The sequence below is a fragment of the Mirounga leonina genome, unplaced genomic scaffold (assembly GCF_011800145.1).
Source record: "Mirounga leonina isolate KUSES-001 unplaced genomic scaffold, KU_Mleo_1.0 Mir_151, whole genome shotgun sequence".
NCBI classification, from domain to species: Eukaryota; Metazoa; Chordata; class Mammalia; order Carnivora; family Phocidae; genus Mirounga; species Mirounga leonina.
In genome coordinates this window covers 36,800,056-36,823,844 of record NW_023270377.1, presented here as the reverse complement: position 1 = coordinate 36,823,844, position 23,789 = coordinate 36,800,056, and the positions used below count along the sequence as shown (strand labels likewise).

Here is a 23,789-nt window from a genome sequence, read left to right as displayed (position 1 = left end):
CAAAAAAGTGATTGATTTATCTCCTCAGGTAATACATGGAAAGTTATGGGAGCCCTATTTGAGGGATTTGTGGTTGAAAAAAATGTAACTTATAGTTCAGTTAAATAAAATTTTGGTTCATTTAAAAACATTGAATAAAGTTCTCTTATTCACTGATAATCCTGTTATTTATAGTATGAGAGCTTTTTTCTCTAGTGTAACTTGGGAACTTTATTAAGAATTGAAGCTAATCATAATAATGTTGCTTTTTTGTAACTTTGTATGTGCTTTAACAATGAGTTTTTTTTAATAGGATTTCTATAATTGGCCTGATGAATCCTTTGATGAAATGGACAGTACACTAGCTGTTCAGCAGGTAATAACTAGTTTCTTTTGCAACTCCAATAACCTAAGCATTTTATCTCTCTTGGCATAAATATTCCTGTATCTTTTTAACACAAGTCTGAATCCATGGAAATAACAGAGTGCCTGTTTAAAGCTTTTATCAATCCTCCATTTTATTTTAAGATGATATAGTAAACTATAACGAAGCTTAAGTACATTTTAGTATCTATTAATATCTACCAAATTAGGGTACCAAATTTTATTTTAGAGTGAATTTAATTCAGTTAATTGAATGCTAAATTAAAATAACATAATTAAGTGGGAAAAATAACATAGTTGGTGACTGAACACTTGAGAACATATATCTAAATTTACTAAAAGTGACCATTCTTTTTTTTTTTTTTTTAAGATTTTTTATTTATTTGACAGAGAGAGACACAGCGAGAGAGGGAACACAAGCAGGGGGAGTGGGGGAGGGAGAAGCAGGCTTCCTGCTGAGCAGGGACCCCGATGTGGGGCTTGAACCCAGGACCCTGGGATCATGACCTGAGCCGAAGGCAGACACTTAATGACTGAGCACCCAGGCACCCCAAGTTACCATTAGTTCTTAACTTTCGTGCAGCTCTAATATATTTGAGGGCTAAGATGCCTCCCTTTAGGTTGTTGCCACTATCAGGTAGCTTACTAAGGCAATGATTATCAAGGAGGTGGGTCTCTGTAGCATGTGTGGTTTTAAAAGTCCCTCAAGTGACTCTTACACATTCTTACTGAGAATCGCATATATACTCACTGGGTTTAAAAAAAATGTAGCAGTTCTTCCAAAATGAATAAAATCTATAATCTGGGGAAAAATAGTTTCTATAGCTAATTATTAAAAGTTGCTTTAAGGGGTTAACAAAAGGATGACTGAAATTAGGGTGCACTAGTATATTGGACTAGACATTGGTTAACATATTTAAAGGAAAAATACACAACAGAGAGGCCATTTGGCTTTATCTTGATGGCTAGATAATAAACATAGATGGCTATTTGGATTTATTGTGTTATTTGAGGATCCCGGAAAATGAAATAGGAATATAGTTGAATTCTTTGAGCATAAAAAACAATTGATGATATTAACAAATCCTAAAAACCTTTAGAATGGACTCAGTATAATATTTAGATACTTAGCCCAGGAAATGGACAAGCATTCATGAATGAATGGCTATTTGTTCATTGCCTTTTAAGAATGTATTGTTCAAACAAATATTTATTGGGCAATGAGATAAGCCTTGTGGAGGATACAGAAATATAAACCTAGAGCTCTATGCCTGGAAATTGGGAAAAATTAGAGGAAAAGTGTATAGGTATTTCTCCCTTTGAAAGTAGAGGTTGTGGGCGCCTGGATGGTTCAGTCCGTTAAGCATCTGCCTCCAGCTCAGGTCATGATCCTAGGGTCCTGAGGTCAGCCCTGGGTCAGACTCTCTGCTTAGCAGGGGAGTCTGCTTCTCCCTCTCCTTCTCCCTCTTCTGCTGCTCGTGTGCTCGCTCTCTCACTCTCTCAAATAAAAAAATATTTTTTTTATAAAAAGTAGAGGTTGTGTGCTGCTACTTCATTGAATTTATTTGAACAATTTTTTTGTGGAATCTATAGGGTTTTCTACATATTGAGAGCATGTCATCTGTAAACAGGTCATCTTCCTTTCTAATCAGGATTTCTTACCTAATTGCCTGGCTAGAACTTCCAATACTGCTTTGAATAGAAGTGGCAAAAGCAGGCATCTTTATCTTGTTCTTGATCTTAGAGTAAACCTTTCAGTCTTGCACATTGAGTATGAGGTGCAGTGTGGGTTTTTCATATATGACCTTTATTATGTGGGGTTATTATGTTACTAGTTTCCTTCTATTTCTAGTTTGTTGACTGTTTTTATCCTAAAAAGGTGTTGAATTTTTCAAATGCACCAATTGAAATGAACATGTGGGGTTTTCCCCCCTTCATTTTGTTAATGTGGTGTATTGATCAGTTTTTGCATGTTGAACCATCCTTGCATTCTAGGAATAAATCTCACTTGATCATGATGTATAATCTTTTTAATTTGCTGCTGAATTAGGCTTGCTAGGATTTTTGTATCAATGTTCATAAGGGTTATTGGTTTCTAGTTTTCCTCGATTGTCTTTGTTTGGCTTTGGTATCGTGCAATGCTGGCTTCATAGAATGAGTTAGGAAGTATGCCCTCCTCTTTGATTTTTTGGAAGAGTTCGAGGAGGATTGGTGTTCTTCAAATGTTTGGTAAAATTCACCAATGAAGCCACAGGGTCCAGGGCTTTTCTTTGGTTGCACAACAGCAGGGGGAGAGGCAGTCCCTTCTGAGTGGGGAGCCTGATGTGGGGCTCGCTCCCAGGACCCTGAAATCAGGACCTGAGCAGAAGGCAGTCACTTAACCAACTGAGCCACTTAGGAACCCCTAGAATTGGTTTCTTAATTTCCTTTTTGGATTATTCATTGAAGGTGTATACAAACACAACTGATTTTTGTATATTGATCTTGTATCCTGCTATTGCTGATTTTGTTTATTAGATTTATTAGCTTTCCTGTGGATTCTTTGGGATTTCTGTATATAGGATTATGTCATCTGCAAGTAGAGATAGTCTTTTATTTATCTTTCTTGTCTAATTGCTCTGGCTAGAAATTCTGCACATTGTTGAATAGCAGTGGTGAAAGCTGGCATCCTTGTCTCTTTTCTGATTCTAGAGGGAAACCTTTCAGTCTTTCAGCATTGAGTATGATGTTACCCATGGGTTTTCATAAATGCCCTTCATTATAATTAGGAAGTTCTCTTCTTCTTCTTTTTTTTTTTTTTAAGATTTTATTTATTTGACAGAGAGGGTACACAAGCAGGGGGAGTGGGAGAGGGAGAAGCAGACTTCCTGCGAAGCAGGAGCCTGACGTGGGGCTTGATCCCAGGACCCTGGGATCATGAGCTGAGCTGAAGGCAAACGCTTAACGACTGAGCCACGCAGGCGCCCAAGGAAGTTCTCTTCTATACTTAGTTTTCTTAGGATTTTTATCATGAGAAGATGTTTTGTCAAATGCATTTTCTGCATTGAGATGATTGTGGTTTTTTCCCTTTGTATATTAATATAGTGTATCCATTGATTTTTTTAAAAAATTTAAAAAATTTTTATGTCTAAGTAATATCTACACCCAGTTTGGGGCTCAGACTCATAATTCCGAGATTAAGAGTCACATGCTCCACTAACTGAGCTAGCCAGGTGCTCTGATTGTTGTTTTTTTTTTTTTTTTTAGTTTTGACTTTTCATTCCTTGCAGCTTCCTCTTGATTGATGTTTGTATGGTATATCTTTTTCCATCCTTTTACTTTTAACCTACCTAAATCATTATATTTGAAGTAAGTTTTTTGTAGTCAGCGTACAGCTGGGTCGTTTTCCTTGTTCTTTGTGATAGTCTTTGTCTTTCAATGGGTGTATTTAGGCCATTTAATATTAATTTAGTTATTGGTAGATATGTTTAGATTTATATTACTGCCATCGTATTACTTGTTTTCAGTTTGTTCCCTCCTTTTTTTTGTTCCTTTCCCCTTTTCTGCCTTTTTACAGAGTGCGCATTTTTATTATTTTAATTCTAATTTTGAGTATCTTTTTTTAATTCTTATTTTTAAAAATATTTATTTATATGAGAGAGAGAGAGTGAGCACGGGTCAGAGGGAGAGAGAGAAGCAGACTCCCCGCTGAGCAGGGAGCAAGTTGCAGGGCTTGATCCCAGGACCCTGAGATCATGACCTGAACCAAAGTCAGACACTTAACCGACTGAGCCACCCAGGCACCCCTTGAGTATCTCTTTATTTTTTTATTTATTATTTTTAAAAGATTTTATTTATTCAATAGAGAGAGCACGCACACACAAGCGGCGGGGGCGGGGAGGTACGGGGCAGGAGAGGGAGAAGCAGGCTCCCTGCTTAGCAAGGAGCCTGATGTGGGGCTTGATCCCAGGACCCTGGGATCATGACCTGAGCCGAAAGCAGGTGTTTGACCAACTGAGCCACCCAGGTGCCCCGAGTATCTCTTTATATAATATTTTTGATAATTGCTCTAGAGATTACTAAATACTTTTCAGTCTACTTAGAATCAGTGTTTTAACCACTTTAATTGAAATGTAAAAACTACCTTCCTATAGATTTCATTATCCCTTTATGCTTTTGTTGCCTGTATTACAGCTACCTACATTGAAAACCTCATCAGACAATGTTATATTTTTTGCTTTCATCTGCCAAACATATTTTAAAGAACTCAGGAGGAGATGGCCTATTATATTTATACCCAGATATTTATAATTTATGTTGCTCCTGATATTCTAAGTTTTCTTCCAGTGTTATTTATTCTTTTCCTTTTGTCTAAAAGTACTTCCTTTAGCAATTCTTTTAGAGTGATCTGCTGGCTAGGAGTTATCTTTAGTTTTCTTTCATCTGATAATGTCTTTATCTTCATTCCTGAAGGGTATTTTTGTTAGGTACAGAATTCTGGGTTGACTTTTTTTTTTTTTAAGATTTTATTTATTTTGAGAGCGAGAAAGCAAGTGAGCATGGGGGGGGAGCGGGGAGGCACAGAGGGAGAGAGACAAGCAGACTCCTCCCTGAGTAGGGAGCCCGACGATGAGGACAACACAGGACTCAATCCCAGGATCCTGGGATCATGATTTGAGCCAAAGGCAGACTCTCAACCGATTGAGCCACCCAGGTGCCCCATTCTTTTCTTTGAGTACTCTGAACATGTGCCATTCCCTCCTATCTATGGTTTCTGATGAGAAAGCTGCAGTTTTTAAAATATTTTATAGGTCCTGTGTCTTTTTTTCAATGGCTTATCTTTAGTTTTTGGCACTTTGATTATGTGTCTAGGCATGGATTTCTTTGGGTTTTCCTGTTTGTTGTTCACTCTGCTTTTCTCTATTGTGGTAAATATATGTAGTATAAAATTTACCACTTTGCCATTTTAAGTGTACTTTTTTTTAAGTTTTTAGTTTAATTTTTTAAGTAAACTCTACCCCCAACATGTTCTACCAACTGTGCCAGCTAGGGCCCCTTAAGTGTACAGTTCTGTGTGGCATTAAGTACATTCACATTATTGTGCCATCATTACCACCTCTTATCTGCAGATTTTTTTTTTTTTGGTGGTCAGCAAAGCAAAGTTTATTGAGTGATAATAAGAAGCTCCCGAAGAGGGAGGGGACCCGAGAAGTTGCCCTTTCATCTTTTTTTAAAAGAACTTTTCAACTTTAACAGGTGAAACTCTGTGCCCATTAAACAATAACAACTTCTCACTACTCCCTTCCCCCAGCACACTCATCTTCTTGAGTTGATATTTTCATGTGTTCTTTGTATACCAAGTAATTTTGGATTGTATTCTGGACATTTTGAATTTATGTTTGGACTCTGGTTTTATTTAATCCCATGGAGAACGTTGATATTTTTGTTTTAGTAGGCTTTTGACCTGATTAGATACAGGCTGCAGGTTCCAGCCAGATTGAGGTTCCAGTGTTGGTTCAGTTTTCAAAGCCTTTGCACTACTCCTTGAATCTGTTCTGTGTGTACCAACCCATGGTCAGCCTGGGTGAAGGTATATCCATTAGCTCAGTTCTCCATCTGTCATACGCAAATTATGATCAGATCAATGCATGTGGGCATGCATAGATTAGGATAGAGCCCAGGAGTTCCTAAACACCTTTATGGGATCACTTCTCTGAGCTTCACTGTCTCTAATATCTCTCTGATACATTCTGGTTTCCTGGGGCCCATCTATTTGGTCCTCCAGCCAGAAATCACTTACTAGAATTGTGTTGGCAGTTGTGGAAGGTAAAGAGAGAAAAAGAAATAAGGTTTGATCCCACCACCAGATGGAGAGGATGGGGTTCTCTTCCTGAGAATTTTGTCTCTTGCATTTTTCTGTTGGCAGCTGCTTTTGCTGCCACTGTGGAATTGTCTCAGGTGTAGACTGTGAGAGGGGAGAAAAAGCAGAGGGCAAAAACCCAGGAGCTTTCTTCCACTCTTGTTGAGTTTTTGGAGTGCCATTTTCCACTCCTTGAGACGGAACTATGTAGTTTCTCCTGGATCTCTCAGCACCAACAGTGCTAATTTTTGGGTTTTATCCTGAATTGAGTTGAGGCTAGGGGATACCAGAGGACAAAAGAAAGACAGCAAACTCACTGCCAGTTCAGTGATACTTTGAATTCTGGTGTTCTTTCCAGGTCCTCTTTCTGATACTTGCTTTACAGAGACCTCAAATTACTGCACTTTGAGTTCTGTCCAGATTTTATGGTTTTGTTCAGTGGGAGAGAAATTTTATTTATTTGACAGAGAGCACAAGTAGGGGAAGCAGCAGGCAGAGGGAGAGGTGGGCTCCCTGATGCGGGGCTCGATCCCAGGACTTGGGGATCATGACCTGAGCTGAAGGCAGTTGCTTAATGACTGAGCCACCCAGGCGCTCCAGGAGAGAAAAGTTGATGTGTGTTTACTCCATCTTACCCAGAAGTGGAAGCAATAAAATGCTTTTGCATGGTATTTTACTGTGTATTTTACTCTTTCCAAATGATTTCTAAAAACTGCTTTAGGAAAAGTCTTACATAAAATACAGTACTAGATCATTGTAATTATTAATAATTATAGCCCACAGGAAATCACTAGAAAGATATATTTCTGCCTTTTTCATAACAGAAGGAAGAAGAATTTCATGCTGTTTTTGACTTAGTCTAAAATCTGATATAGTAATTACTGTACTGAGGAGACTTGAAAGGCTTGGGAAGTGAGTATATATACTGAGAGCATCTGAAATGCTAGTGAGCTTGATCAAGGTGACAGTATCAGGTAGAAGTGGTAATGCCTTTGGAAGCTAACAAAAAGTTTCTTTTCAAGAAATGGTAATAAGTTAGGATTTTAAAGTCCTTAGAAGCATAAAGAACACTATTGTTATGAGGTTGTTTTCTGGATTTTTTTTTTTTTTTTGTAGATTTCCTTAAAGATTACAAAGCCAGTTTCTTAAGTAATAGTTGTACAGTTTACTCAGTTTCAAAAAGTCTTAGCATTAAAATTCAGAAGCAGAAGTTTTAAGTAGTAATGGTAAATGCTCTTCTGTTTAACTGAATTACTAAACAACATAATAAAGGTAATGTTGAAGAGGTACTTAATATTCAAGCTTTTCATGATAGAGCTAATTCTTTTTTTCTAATTTTATGTTTGTCTGTCTTCTGATGCACATGAAAAAATTAATCCTAGTTTAGATTTATATCACATTATGATGTGTGACAGAATAGAGAAACATGTTGCAGTTTATAAATCGTTAGTTTTCAGATAGTTTTTGAGGGTGATAAAAATAATTTTCCAGAATAAACAGAAATTAGTGATATTACTCAGAAACAATGTAAAGAGTTCCCTAAGATAAAAGTTAAATTCAGTGAGCATTAAGACATTTACTTTTTTTTTTTAGCTCGTTTTAAAGATAACTGTCTCTATTTGCATAAAAGTATGGAGGACAGTTCAGAAAACAATGACATTTTTGCTTTCTTTCAAAGTTAAGGATTTCTTCTGTTCTCTTAAATATTTTACACAAATTGTCTAGATTTGTGTAAAAGGATTCTAGATTCCCTAAAGATTGACAACTTGTAATTCTACTTATAAAAAATTTAATTATTATAAGTAAATTGTTATTAAATATGTGGTTAAAAAATTAATATTGATTATGAGCAAACCATGTTGCAGAGAATATATTTTTGTGTGCTAACTACCAAACTGTTTTTGGGACCACTAAAGAATATTAAAGAATCAGGGTCTACATTCCATTTTTGGTAAATTTTTTCTCCCTAATCCTTCACGGCTTTAACATTTCAGGTAATTACATATCTTTATCCTTGACTTCAAGTAATGTAGTTTAGGAAAAGACAATAAAAATTTGTTAAAAATCTCCTATGTGCCAGATGCTAATACTAAAATTTAAAACAAAACTAAGTCTCTTTATTTGAGGGAGACCCTCAAAAATAACTAAGTGCTATATATTAAATATAAATAAATGCTTGTAAAAGTTCTATAGGAGGTATAATGGGAGCAGGAAAGATAAGAGTGCATAGACAAATTGCTAATTTAGATTATATAGTGACAAATGGAGGAAATCAGAGGGAGTTCTGTGAGTACTAGAATAATCAGGAAAGATTTGAATGTGCTGGGGGAGAAGGAATTTGGAAAGAATTGTATGGAGTTTGAGGTGGCCAGTGGAAAAGGTAAAGAATTTGCTATTTTCTGCTTGAGAGAATCAGTTTCATGCAGAACTTTGAAACTTAGGATAGGGTCAGAAAATCAGGAAGAATGGTTTAAATAGGCGTTAGGGAGTCATTAAAATCTTCTGAGCAGGCTTTTCACATGAGAGTAATACTCAAGAAACGTTGCCTGAAAATAAGCATAATAGATAGGTGTAAAAAGGCCCTGTAGTTTAAGTTTCTGTAATCAGGCATTTTAATCTAATTTAGCCTATTCAAATTTCAGCTCAAGTCATGATCTCAGGGTCATGAGGTCGAGCCCCCGTCAGGCTCCTCACTCAGTGAGTAGTCTGCTGGAGATTCTCTTTCTCTGTCCCTCCCCCAGGATTGCAAGCGTATGTGTACACATGTGCTCATTCTCTCTCTCTCTCTCAAATTTCAGAGTATTTAAATCATAGATTGAATGAAACATTAAAAAGATCTGAAATTTAAAGTTTTATTTTATTTTATTTAAATTAAAAGTGGGGCGCCTGGGTGGCTCAGTCTTTAAGCGTCTGCCTTTGGCTCAGGTCATGATCCTAGGGTCCTGGAATCCAGCCCTGCATCGGGTTCCCTGCTCAGCGGGAGGCCTGCTTCTCCCTTTCCCATTCCTCCTGCTTGTGTTCCCCGCTCTCGTTGTCTCTGTCTGTCAAATAAATGAATAAAATCTTTAAAAAAAGAAAAGATAAATAAAAGTGAATGTCCATGCCTTTTTTTTTCTTTTAACTTAGTTTTTCTGCTAGTCACTTTTTTAAAACAACTTTATTGGATACCACATACCATAGAAATCACCCATTTAAGATATACGTACGTGGTTTTTATTTTTATTATTTTTTTATTTTTTAAAGATTTTATTTATTTATTTGACAGAGACAGAGATAGCGAGAGCAGGAACACAAGCAGCGGGAGTGGGAGAGGGAGAGCAGGCTTCCCGCCGAGGAGGGAACCTGATGTGGGACTCGATCCCAGGACCCTGGGATCATGACCTGAGCTGAAGGCAGACACTTAACGACTGAGCCACCCAGGCGCCCACGTACATGGTTTTTAGTATATTCACAGGGTTGTATACCATTACCACAATCTGATTTTAGAATATCTTCATTCCCCACCTGAAAGAAATCTCATTCACATTAGCAGTTATCTCCATTCTCCTTTGTCTCCTCTTCTTTCCTTAGTCCTAAACAACTACTATTTTTTGTCTCCATAGATTTGCCTGTTCTAGATTTGCCTGTTCTAGATAATTGATATTAGTGGAATCCTATATTATGTACCACAGTTATATTGTCTACATTTTATGTTTTTATGAAAATTATAGTTTACAGTTTTGATCCACATCCAGTCCTGGTAAGTACCATATCTGCACTTACATGGTAGATCATATCCCAGAGAAGTTGAATTGGAGAAAGCATAGGTAAGGGTTACCTCCCTTCTTCTGAATTAGTGATTATGATTCTGTACGTGGTTTCCTATTTTATGTATAACCCAGAAATGTTGGAACATAAGAGCAGCCATGTATTCAGAAATTAAATATATTTAACATAAGATTTATCATGAAGTATAATATTTTAATTAACTTTGAGAACTTTTTTTTTATAGTATATTCAACAAAACATACGAGCAGATTGTTCCAATATTGACAAAATTCTTGAACCACCTGAAGGCCAAGATGAAGGTGTATGGAAATATGAACATTTAAGGTAAATCTTCATGATATATCAAAATAGTAATAGTACTTCCGCTTGTAAAAATAACCTTTAATGTTGATGATTATGAATTGCAACATTATGTAATCACAGACTAAAAAGCCAAATTTAAAAGCTTTTGTGTTTTCAGTGTGATAAAGTTTTCAACTTTGTGATTGTTTTCTTCATTTATGGGTATGGGCATTATTATCTATTTACACAGCTTTTTGTTCTTTTGTTCTTTCTCTCTGTCTCCCTCTCCCCCCCCTTCTCTCTTTCTCTTTTTCTCTCTTTTTTTCTTGTAATCTCTACACCCATCGTGGGACTTGAACCCACAACCCCAAGATCAAGAGTTGCATGCTCTGAGTCATGCCAGGTGCCTCTACACAGTTTTTCTTAACCACAAATTATCCCTTAATCACAAATGCATTATTTCTATTTATCCACTCATACTAACTTTATTTCTCTATAGAGGATCACAAGAAGGTCCTAGTCTAGGCTTGGTATCTGATGAGTTGCCTATTAACTACTGTGAACTTCTAGTCCTCCATGTGATAAATAAAGATTAATTTTAATTCTGGGGGCACCTGAGTGGCTGTAGGTTAAGTGTTCGACTCTTTTTTTTTTTTTTTTTTAAAGATTTTATTTATTTATTTGACAGAGAGAGAGACAGAGAGAGAGGGAACACAAGCAGGGAGAGTGGGAGAGGGAGAAGCAGGCTTCCCGCTGAGCAGGGAGCCCGATGTGGGGCTCGATCCCAGGACCCTGGGATCATGACCTGAGCTGAAGGCAGACGCTTAACGACTGAGCCACCCAGGCGCCACAAGTGTTCGACTCTTGATTTCAGCTCAGGTCATGATCTCAGGGTCATGAGGTCGAGCCCCCGTCAGGCTCCTCACTCAGTGAGTAGTCTGCTGGAGATTCTCTTTCTCTGTCCCTCCCCCAGGATTGCAAGCGTATGTGTACACATGTGCTCATTCTCTCTCTCTCTCAAATAAATAAATCTTTAAAGATTAATTGTAATTCTGAAGTAAGGAGTTTGGGCACTTTCCATGATGCCCTTTGAATGAGAGAATTGATGACTAGTGAATGATTAGTTAACTAGAGTTAACTTTCAAAGCAGCTAAATCCTGAAGTTACTAAGTTGTTTCCAGAAGTTACAAACTTCCCACTATAAATGGGAACTGAGATGAGTTGATAGGTTAAATATAAAGAATGTAGCATGAGATATATGTTCATCAGGGTTTGTTACTTTTTGAGTTGATTTTTTTTTTTTTTTTAAAGATTTTATTTATTTATTTGACAGAGAGAGACATAGCGAGAGAGGGAACACAAGCAGGGGGAGTGGGAGAGGGAGAAGCAGGCTTCCCGCTGAGCAGGGAGCCTGATGCGGGGCTCGATCCCAGGACCCTGGGATCATGACTTGAGCCGAAGGCAGCCACTTAACGACTGAGCCACCCAGGCACCCCTACTTCTCCTTATTTAACTTAGACTATAAAATATGCAATATACAAAACTTATAAAATCTTTATCCTGTTCTGTTCTGATACTGTTATTTTTATTTTTTCCCTTGAATACTATCCAATTTATTTTGGTTTGATATTTATGTATTATACATCACATATATTCTTTTATGTTTTTATCATAGTGTATACATCTTTATAGTTCACCAAGAAGAGTTTCAAAAGTAGCTTTTTGGTTTTTTTCATGTACTTGGTGTAATTGATTTGAGGCTTAATACTTGCTCTCATTGGTTAATATTATGATGTTAACAGGACTTCATTCAAATCTCTCACTAGCCCATATGGAATCTTTGTAATTAGGAAAAGATGTCCCCTCCCCCCCCTTCTGAGTGGATACAATCCTATGTCAGGATCCCCCATGGTTTAGAGATTACAGTGTAGGCCGGATTTCAGCTCTGGTTTGTCTCTTCAGCTGCACAACTGTATGTGTTAGCCCTATGATGAATTAACTTGAAGCTGTTATATTTGTACTGTGTGCCACAGTTTGTACCCATAACACTGCCAAATCAGTAGCTTAATTTTGCTGTTGGTCCATAAGTGAGCTAAACTAGATGAGAAACTTATTTTTCACCACCTGTCTTTATTACCACTTAGTGGAAAACAACTCAAAAACCTGTATGTAAGGGGCGCCTGGGTGGCTCCGTTGTTAAGTGTCTGCCTTCGGCTCAGGTCATGATCCCAGGGTACTGGGATTGAGCCCCACATTGGGCTCTCTGCTTGGCGGGAAGCCTGCTTCTCCCTCTCCCACTCCCCCTGCTTGTGTTCCCTCTCTCACTGTGTCTCTCTCTGTCAAATAATTAAATAAATCTTAAAACAAAACAAAACAAAAAAACCTATATGTAACATGCAGGCTACAGATATGGGGCAGTAGAGGGTGATGTGATGATTCAGAAATAGTGTTATTTTTGTGATCTAAGAACAGCATTATTGTTAGGGATCTGAAAGGAAATACATTCACAGACAAGTGAAAATTTGACTCCTTATTTGCTTTCTTCTGTTATCATATACTTTAAGTAGTTTTTCTTTCATATGTGGGCAGGGTTTTTATTTGTTTTGTTTTTGCCCTTTGGGACTCTCTTTTATCTTCTACCTTTGTAGGTTTTCGCTTTGCATTTTTAGGGAATCAGATTGTTCTCATTTGTTGGGGAAACATAATAGTGATTAATTTGGTAAGATTTTTAGAGGGAATGCGTTCGGTATTTTGACTTTGACAGTAATAGAATAAGTTAGCTTTATGACATAGACGATTAATTGTTTTTTCATATAAAATAACAAGTTTGTTTAAAAATGATGATATGAAATTTCCTTCATTCTTCATTTATTCAAAAATGTTTTTTGAACACTTACTATGTTCCAAGCATTGTTCTAGGCTTTATAATACTCAGTTTGGCAGTTGTAGAAGAAAAGTATATCATGAAAAAAATGCTTACAATCTACTAAGTGACCAAAAAACAAGTTACAAAATTGTGTATGATATGATCCCAGTATATTTTAATCTTTGCATAGAAAATCAAATTTACTTGTAAATAATAACTTTTGGAAAGAGGTGGTAGAATTATGGAGGATTTTCTTATTGTACATTATATATTCATGTTTGACTTTTTATAAGGAGCATGGTGTTTGTAATTGGAACAAAACTTGTAAAATATATAGGAATATAAATGTCTAGTCTTTTTCTTTTTCTTTTTTTTTTTTTTAAGATTTTATTTGAGAGAGAGAGCAGCACAAGCAGCGGGGAGGGGTAGAGGGAGAGGAAGCAGGCTCTCTGCTGAGCAGGGATCCTGACGTGGGACACATCCCAGGACCCCTGGATCATGACCTGGGCGAAGGCAGACCCTTAACCAACTGAGCCACCCAGGCGTCTCTAGTCCTTTTTCTATATATGTTTGTGTATAGATATATACACATAATTTTTTACATAACTGGAATCTTACTGTGAATATAAACATAACCTTTGTTTATGTATATACCAACAATTTACAACTCTGCAATTGCTGATTTTCAAAAAAAATGTTATGTATATTCTCTGTGAACATCTTTGTACATATATCTGCATGGAATTTTGATTATTTTATTAGAATAAATTCTTAGAATGACTTAGAAAAAAATATACACTTCCTAAGAGTCTTAGTATATATTTCCAAATTACTTCTCAGAAAAATTGTATGAATTTCCAGTGTATAAGTCTGATCAACTCAGTGTACTCTGATATTGGACATTATTAGGATTGTTAGTTTTGGGTTTTACTTACTAATCTGTATGTCTTTTTAAGAAATGTGCCATGTAAATTCAGATGGTGTTGATAATGGTGATGAGAGAGGAAGGATGGTACTAATGGCAATTAGTATTCTAAAAATGTGGAGAATGGATAAGACTTTTCATTTATGTATTTGCATTTTTAGGCAATTCTGTCTTGAACTAAATGGACTTGCTGTCAAACTTCAGGTAATATTTTCTTTAAGTTAAAGCTATATTTGGAAGTTCTGATTTTTTTCTGTTTTTGTAACCTAAGGTGTTTACAAAGACTTACCCAACATTTCTAATTATTCTAGAATTTTACATGGAAATGTAGTAACCCAAATGATAAACTTTTTTTTATTGTTTTACGTATTAAGAAATGTAACTCTTTTGTAACAGAGTGAATGCCATCCAGATACATGTACTCAGATGACAGCAACTGAGCAATGGATTTTTCTTTGTGCAGCTCATAAAACTCCAAAAGAGGTGAGAAATTATGAAATAGAATGACTAATATCATCATAACCTAAATCTCTCCAAGAGAGTGGTAGATAAATTTTTAGTGTTCACTGTTTATTTTGCCATTTGGTTTAGAGTTCTTATTGCAAATTTATTGCCACAGTGCTATTTTAGGATTTCTTATGATTAGTATCATTTTTGTAACTGGGCAATATCATGGGTTAGAACTCACTTTATGATTCGCTGGCTATCACAGAATAACATTATCTGTCATATCATGCTGATATTTAATGTATAATGGATGACATATACTTGTTTAATTTTTTGGTTCAGTCATAATTTCTTTTAGTCATAATTTCTTTTGATAGGAGTAACTTGGTGATTACTAGTTGATGCTTAATCTGTTAATGAAATGTTGCTTTGGGGCTTTTTAACTTTATAGGTCAATATTTTTTACTCTACATTTTATTAATATTTCCTACTATTTATTTGAAACCCACCATAATGATTTTCCTCTCCATCATTGGTCCTACATTGAAAAAGTTATTCATGTTTTCTCCTCATTTAGTTTTTGTCAAGGTGAGGGTATAGGAAGTAGCAGTTGTTTATAGAACATTTTTAGTTAAAAATAATTCCTTCATATTATCTAATAGCCAGTACATAATTCAGTTTTCCTTAGTTATCTCAAAAATTACAGCTGGTTGTTTATGCATTGCATTTCCCTTGATATGCATTCCCTTTTAATCTGTAGTACTTTTTACTTGAAACTTAAACTTACTGAAAATATTTGGGTTAGGCCAGTTCTATAGAATTATAAACCATCAGATGATCATTTTATTGTTAGACTTCTGTGGCTTGACAACAGGTGACTTTCTAGTTGCAAAATGAACATCTGGTGTTCTTTTATTTGAGAATGTAAATTCTCCAAAATAAGGAGTATCTGGTACCTGTCTAAGCAGATAGTACTTATTTGGTTGCCTGTCTAAGCAGATAGTACTTACTTGGTTGACTGATTTCATTCAGGGTGTTACTTCTTTTGTGTTAGTTAATTGAAGCAATATTAAGATTTGTGTATCATTTTGTATCTGGGAAAACCCACATAGCAGTTTATTGCTATTTAGTTGCAATTAGGAAATTGAATCAAGAAGGCTAGTTTGATTTTGGCAAATAATGAAGATGCATTATTCTCACTTTAGAGTGGAAAAGATACCCAGTTTGTGATGTATTGTGAGATTTATGTATACTCTCCTTGTCGCATCTACTTTTTTCTTGATTAATATTAAATGTAAGATAGCATTAGGTCATGTGAATGAGTCTTAAAAGTGCAACATTTCTTGCTGAAGACAAGCTCCATTTGAATTGTCCATGTGTCAAGGGCAGATAATGGTAGAATTTTCAAGTGGTAGTTGTATGGAGAGGGATTTTTGGAAAAATACAAACAAAAGAAAATCTTGAAAAGATACTTTCTGAACTCTTGGAATATTTTGCAGGCAGGAAATAATAGCAACTACCAGATGAGTAGCTAAGAAAGTTGCTCTTCTGGTTTAAAAGAATGGGGAGGATTCTGAAGTGGAAGAGGCAGGATACTCCCCACCAGTGATGATTTACTCAATGTCCTTGAGAATTAAAGAAGCAAATTGAGTTAATTGTACACAGTGATAAGTGACAAAGGTTATAACGTGTTATTATCTGCTCGTCCTTTGTCACATGCAGACTGCAGTAGCATTATACATAGATACTTGGCAAAATAGAATTTATAAAAGCTTGTTAGTATTTGGTAACGAGTATTTTGCCAACTTTTTGCTGTTAAAAATGATACAAAGTAGGATGAGTTAACTGAGAATTAATGGGGGGGTGAGAAAAGGAAGGAAGCAGCTAAAACAAGGTAAAACCTTTCCCCCCACTCCAAAAAAATTTTTTTTCAGAAACCAGTTAAAGATCTAAATTTATGCTGATACAACAATAGCTATGAACCACAGGTGGCTACGGAGCATTTAATGTTGATAGTCCAATCTGAGATGTGCTCTAAGTGTAAAGTAAAATACTGATTTCAAAGAATACTAAAAGACAATGTCAAATAGCTCATTAAGAGATAACTGGATATCTGCATACAAAAGAATGAAGTTAGACCGCTACCTCACACCTTATGTAAAATTAAGCTCAAAATGGATCAAAACCCCAAATATAATAACTAGAATTATAAAACTCTTAGAAAAAACATGTGTAACTCTTCATGACCTTGGACTAGGCACTGATTTCTTAGATATGACACCAAAAGCACAAATTAAAGAAGAAAATATAGATCAGATTTTATCAAAATTAAGAATTTTTGCCTCAAAGGACACTGTCAAGAAATGAGAAGACAGTCTGCAGAATGGGAAGAATATTTTTTTATAAATCATATCTCTGATAATGGTCTGGTATTCAGATACATAAAGAACTTTTGCAATTAAACAGTTAAAAGAGAACCCAATTAAAAAATGAGCAAAAGATTTGAATAGACATTTCTCTAAAGAAGAAAAACAAATGGCCAGTAAACATAAAAAAGATGCTCAACATCATTAATCATCAAAACCACAATGAAAATGGATAAACAATGTATAGAATGGAATATTATTCAGCCAAAAAAGAGAGTGAAGTTCTGATATATGCTACAATGTTGATGAACCTTGAGGACATTATGCTGAGTGAAATAAGCCAGACACAAAAGGGACAGATACTGTATGATTCCACTTACATGAAATATCTAGAAATGATGGTGGGCATGGGATGTTGTTGCTTAATGGTTTATAGAGTTTCTGTTTGGGATGATGAAAAACCTTTGGTTGGGGTGCCTGGGTGGCTCAGTCATTCAGTGTCTGCCTTCAGCTCAGGTCATGATCCCAGAGTCCTGAGATCAAGCCGGGCATTGGGCTCCCTGCTCAGTGGGAAGCCTGCCTATCCCTCTCACACTCACCCTGCTTGTGTTCCCTCTCTCACTGTCTCTCTCTCTGTCAAATAAATAAATAAAATCTTTTAAAAAACAACCTTTGGTTGGAAACACATAGTAGTGATGGTTGCACAATAGTGAATGTAATTGTCACTGGGTTGTACATTTAAAAAAGGTTGAAATGGCAGAATTCATCTGAATCATATTTTTTTATTATTTATTTATTTATTTTAAAGATTTTATTTATTTATTTGCGAGAGAGAGAATGAGAGACAGCGTGAGAGGGAGGAGGGTCAGAGGGAGAAGCAGACCCCCCGCTGAGCAGGGAGCCCGACGCGGGACTCGATCCCGGGACTCCAGGATCACGACCTGAGCCGAAGGCAGTCGCTTAACGACTGAGCCACCTAGGCGCCCCTGAATCATATTTTTTTAAAAGACTATTTGAGAGAGAATGAGAGAGAGAGAGAACGCACGAGATGGGGGAGGGTCAGAGGGAGAAGCAGACTCCCTGCTGAGCAGGGAGCCCGAATCATGACCTAAGCTGAATCATGACCTAAGCTGAAGGTAGTTGCTCAACCAACTGAGCCACCTAGGCGCCCTCATCTGAAATATATTTTACCATATTTTTTTTAATGGAAAAAGAAAAGATACACTCCACAATGGCATACAGTTCATCCACTAGAATGATTAAAATATAAAAGATAACCAGTGTTGGCCAGGATGTTGAGATAGTAGAATCCTCATACACTGCTATGATAGGACTGTAAAATACTGTAGTAGCCACTTTGGAAAACAGTTTGGAAGTTCCTTAAAAAGGTAAGCATAGTTATGACTTAGCAATTCCACTCTTAGGTATATACCCAAAAGAAATGAGAACATATGTCCATACAAAACTTGTACACTAATATAGTTACACTGTTCATGATAGCCAAACACGTTTCAACCAAATTTTCAATAACTAATGATGAGTAAACAAACAAAATGTGGTATATGCACACAGTGGAATATTCAGCCATAAAAAGGAATGACATCTATAAGGGATTACAGCATTTTTTGTATATTAGAAACATTAAAGTGTAAAAAGATTCTGAATAAAAGAAAAATAAAATACTTATGCTGCACTGTGGATGAGCCTTGAAAACATGCTAAGTGACACAAAAGGCCACATATTATTCCTTTTTTGTTTTTGTTTTTTTGAGAGAGAGCCCATGTGGGTGGGGGGAGGGGGAGGAGCAGAGGGAGAGGGAGAATCTTTTTTTTTTTTTTTTTAAGATTTTATTTTATTTATTTGACAGAGAGAGACACAGCAAGAGAGGGAACACAGGGGGAGTGTGAGAGGGAGAAGCAGGCTTCCTGCTGAGCCGGGGGCCCGATGCGGGACTCAGTCCTAGGACCCTGGGATCATGACCTGAGCCAAAGGTAGATGGTTGACGACTTAGCCATCTAGGCGCCCCAAAGAGGGAGAATCTTAAGCAGGCTCCATGCCCAGCTCCAAGCCCAACGTGGGGCTCTATCTCATAACTGAGATTGTGACCTGTGCCGAAATCAGAGAAGTCCGAGGCTTAACTGAGCCACCCAGGCATCCCCGTATTACTCTGTTTTTAGGAAATACCCAGGCAAATCCATGGAAGACAGAAAGTAGATTAATTGTTGCTTCAAGTTAGGGGGAGGAGAGAATGAGAAGTGACTGCTAATTGATACTGGGTTTCTTTTTGGGGTGATGAAAATGTTCAGGAATGTAGTTGGTGATGGTTACATAAATTTGTAAATATACTGAAAACTTGAGAGTTGTATATTTTAAAAGAAATTTTATGGTATGTGAATTACATCTTAATTTTTAAATACCCCAAGGAAGCTCATTAATAATTTTTATATCAATTATATGTTGACATAATTTTGGCTATATAGAGTTAAATATATCATTAAAATTAATTTCAACCGTTTTTTACTTCTTTAATGTAACTTTATTTGTTGTAACATTGAATTTTACAGTCATTCTGATATCGTAAGAGACTTTTTTCTTCAAACATGCTCAGGTTTTTGGAATAAGACAAGTATATAATAAACAGACCTTATATAAGAGGTATGATGCATTTTTTATATCCTTTCTTTTATAGTGTCCTGCAATAGACTATACTAGACATACACTTGATGGTGCTGCATGTCTTCTGAATAGCAATAAATACTTTCCCAGCAGGTAAATAAAATTTTTAAATGGTGTTAAACTTTTTGGACTTAATTTAAAAGATTGGTATTTTTATTAAAACACACTAGGTTGCTGTTAATGCATTGTATTCTTTAAACTTTTTTTTTTTTTTTTTTTTTTTTAGGCTGTTGTATATTTAGCTAGTTCAAAATTACTCAGATTTTGAAATTAAGGTAGTGGTTAAACTAAAAGCAGCAGGACTTGGCTCCCAAAGCTCACAGGTCAGTTTAGTCAAGGGTGTAGTCCCTGCTGCTGTGTGTCATTCTCCAGGGCTCTCCCTCTCATGTTTTAGAGTTGGAATATTTACACATTTATTTACTTGAATCTCTGTGATAGAGCTAACATCCTCTTACACAGCATGCCTAAAAAGCAGAATTTCCTAAGTTGGACTGCTTGTTTTTGAAGGATTCCTTATCCTCGCCTACAGGTTTTTAAGATCTGGAAAGAAGCTTCTCTATATTGTGATATATTACTGGAGAGGTTTGTTGAGTGGCCTTTTATTCTATTAAGATATCTGTTACCAGGTGGATAGATTTGGAGATTCTTTCCCCCAAATATAGAGCTCATGTAAAATATGTTAAAAAAAAATACTGTTTTTTGCTTCAGTATCCTATGTACATTTTTAAAAATTTTTTATTTTTTAAGTAATCTCTACACCTGACATGGGGCTTGAACTCACAACCCCGAGATCAAGAGTCGCCCGCTCCACTGACTGAGCCAGGCGCCCTTACATTTTTTTTTTTACATTTTTTTAAATACCAAAATTTGTAGGCATTTTTTATTAAAAAAAAAAAATGAAGTTGTATAGAATAAAAAACTCCTTTTAGTGGTTTTAATCATCTGTAGTGGGCAAAGTGTTACTGTTGTCAGTGCTATGTTTTAGTAAATTTTGATTTGTCAGGGATTTAATTGCATTGAACTTTAACAACGTTCCAAAACTTGTGATACTGAATTTCTTAGGCACTGTGGTTAGGTAGAAAGAGCACTGGCCCAGGAGTAAAGAACAGGGGTCCTAGCCCTACTCTTGCCACCTGCTAGCACTGTGACCTTGCACTGGTCACTTTTTTCCCCTAGGTGTAAGTTTCCACGCTTGTGGATTGAGAAGATTAGACTGTATTGTTTGTAAGATCTGCCCAGCTCTATGAATCTGATTTCTTTCCTATTTCTAGGGTTAGCATAAAGGAATCATCTGTAGCAAAACTAGGATCAGTATGCCGTAGGATTTATAGAATATTTTCACATGCTTATTTTCATCATCGGCAGATATTTGATGAGTATGAAGTAAGTATATTTCACTAATTCTCCTGATGCATTCTTATCAGAATGACAATAATATATGTTGATGTTATGTCTAGTTTTTTGGTTTTGAATAGTAAGTTAAAATAACTTTTTTTCTTTCTCTCTACAGAACGAAACATTTTTGTGTCACCGGTTTACCAAATTTGTGATGAAATATAATTTGATGTCCAAGGATAACCTGATTGTACCAATTTTAGAAGAGGAAGTTCAGAATTCAGTTTCTGGGGAAAGTGAAGCATGAAGGGAATCATATAGAAAAAAATATACTGATCACATAATTAACAATAATTATGTACTGTATATATATCATTTTAGACACATCAATCATGTATCCATATTATAGCTTCTTTGTTTAGTATAGGTTTTTGTATGCTGAGTGTTGCCTTTTAAAATGGGAAATACTTTTTAAGTTATTCATGAGCTGTATATTCACCAGTGTGGCACTCATGGTTTTTAAATAAGATTAGTATTATCTGTTTATAATGCCTGTTAATAAAAGAATTTACAGTTTGGTAAAATTGCTGCTAAACAATCATTGGATCACAATCCTCATCAAATAAACCCATCTATAAAAAGATGAGTGAGCTTGAGGTTTCGCACAAGCTGTTTACTAAAGAAATAGTAATATTTTCCTTTGGTTTTACCCCTAGGTTAGATATTCTAGAAAATTCTGTAGTACACAGTTCAGTCTTAACTGTTAACTTTTCAAAAATGAGATGAAAATGTTTTAAAATTCTGTTTATAGGTTTTGATACACATGATTATGTGTATAATCCAAATATAAATTCAAGTGAAGTATTAGTAATACTTATATAATCTTACTGTGCTACATAAAGTATATTCTAGACCAGCATACTTGGAAAGGATTTACCTTTCAGCAACAGCGGACTGTTAAATACAAGATGATGATAGTGATAAGGCATGGAAATGACATTCCCACTGGAAACCTGCCCTGTCCTTCCGTTCTCATATCCCTTAATTCCCTATCCGTACTACATTAGCTGAGAAGCTTTTCACTAGACTTGAGTTAGTGTGGCTTATACCTATTTATATTTGTATTAATTGCTTACAGATTATACCTCATATTAGCAATTACATTACACTACAGGAAAAATGTATTAGCATAGGCTCTTGTCTTTGTTTTGCAAAATTGTTCTAATTACTTGGAGAGCAATCTTTAAAATAGTTTGGTTCTTCTTGTTAGTAGTATTAATCCTTTCATCTAAGCATCTAAATAACATTTAAATAGAGTTGAAAAATACTGTAGTATTTATTTTACATCCCTTCCCCACAAAGTTTATGTTTGAATTATATGCACTTGTGTGTGGTTTTGTTTTTGTTTTTGTTTTTTTTGCAATAATTCACAGCTTCCAAGGGTGTTGATGGTCATACATTTTTTGGACTTTGTTATGATTCAGTGTCTTAAAGATTCAACTGCAGATTTTACAGCCTTTAATCTACTGAATGCAATTTTCAACAAAGCACTGGAGGTCTTATTGCTAAACTGGTTGTAATGAGGCACTAAGGGTAAAAAAAATTATACATGTAGTGAAGAAAATACTTAAGTCCATCTCTTGAACAGACTTAACAAATGGGAACTTTTTTTCATTTAAAAGGGTTATTTTGAAATGAAGATGAAAACATACTCATCTTGATTTTTTTTCAAATTTGAGGAAATAATTTATACCATATTATACAACAAGGATGTATAGCAGAAATGTGGGAAAATAGTAGCAAATTGAGGTGTATGTGTATATATATTTATGCCTTTCCAAGCCTGCCAGTGTATTTGGCCTTGAACAGTGCTATCCCAGCAGCCAGTCATTACTTTAACCCACAACTATCTTTTTAAGTTTTATGTTCATAGTGAAAGGAATGTTGACTTTGAAATTATGCATTTATATTAATGTCACTATAAACCAATGGGAATAGTAATTTTTACACAAACTTGCTAAATATTGGGAGACTAAATTACTAAGTTAATAAATGATATATAGCAATGTAGCTGATCTCTATAGATGGTGTCTCACAATGGATTTCTGTTGCATATTTTCTTAGTGAACATTTGAACTAAGGCAGTGGCTGGGATTGGTGATCTGGCTAAGTATTTTGAGACACATTCTGAATAATATGACTTGGTGTTAACGGGGAAATAAAATACGTTTTTTCTTACTCATTCCATTTTCCCTGTACTGTGTTTGGAGCTGATCATAAAACAACCAACCAACCAAAAAGAAAACATCAGTTTGTAGGCTTGCTTTTGTATTCATACTGACATCTCATTCATACTCATTGTACTATGAAATTGAGTCACTGTACTAGGTAAGACCTAAATGAAAGTTACTGTTCTTGGGGCACCTGGGTGGCTCAGATGGTTAAGCGTCTGCCTTCGGCTCAGGTCATGATCCCAGGGTCCTGGGATCGAGTCCCACATCGGGCTCCCTGCTCGGCAGGAAGCCTGCTTCTCCCTCTCCCACTCCCCCTGCTTGTGTTCCTGCTCTCGCTATCTCTCTCTCTGTCAAATAAATAAATAAAATCTTAAAAAAAAAAAAGATTTTATTTATTTTTGACAGAGTGTACAAGCAGGGGAAGTAGCAGGGAGAGGGAAAAGCAGACTCCCCGCCCAGCAAGGAGCCCAGTGCGGGACTCTATCCCAGGACCCTGGGATCATGACCTGAGCGGAAGGCAGACGCTTAACTGACTGAACCACCCAGGCGCCGCTTTGTATACCTTTTTGGATACTTGTTGAATGTGGTTAAAAGGTTTCTTGGTGTTTTTCCATGCTATGTAAATGTTTTAGTAAAAGTAGATGATTTTCATTTCTTGAATGCAGCTAATTGTTAACTAAGCAGCCAC

The 23,789-nt window shown here is 36.0% G+C and overlaps 1 protein-coding gene across 2 annotated transcripts in view; it reads left to right on the top strand.

Moving 5' to 3' along the window:
* HSPE1 (heat shock protein family E (Hsp10) member 1) overlaps positions 1 to 23,109 on the top strand; it is a 40,592-nt gene extending 17,483 nt beyond the window's left edge. For both annotated transcript variants that reach the window (XM_035007463.1, XM_035007461.1), the window contains 7 exons: positions 293 to 355; positions 10,194 to 10,294; positions 14,205 to 14,247; positions 14,440 to 14,526; positions 19,546 to 19,625; positions 20,804 to 20,915; positions 21,043 to 23,109. In XM_035007463.1, coding sequence (XP_034863354.1) covers positions 293 to 355; positions 10,194 to 10,294; positions 14,205 to 14,247; positions 14,440 to 14,526; positions 19,546 to 19,625; positions 20,804 to 20,915; positions 21,043 to 21,174 — 618 coding nt within the window. In that variant the 3' untranslated portion in view covers positions 21,175 to 23,109. The remainder of the gene's footprint in view (positions 1 to 292; positions 356 to 10,193; positions 10,295 to 14,204; positions 14,248 to 14,439; positions 14,527 to 19,545; positions 19,626 to 20,803; positions 20,916 to 21,042) is intronic.
* The last annotated feature ends 680 nt before the right edge of the window (positions 23,110 to 23,789 follow it).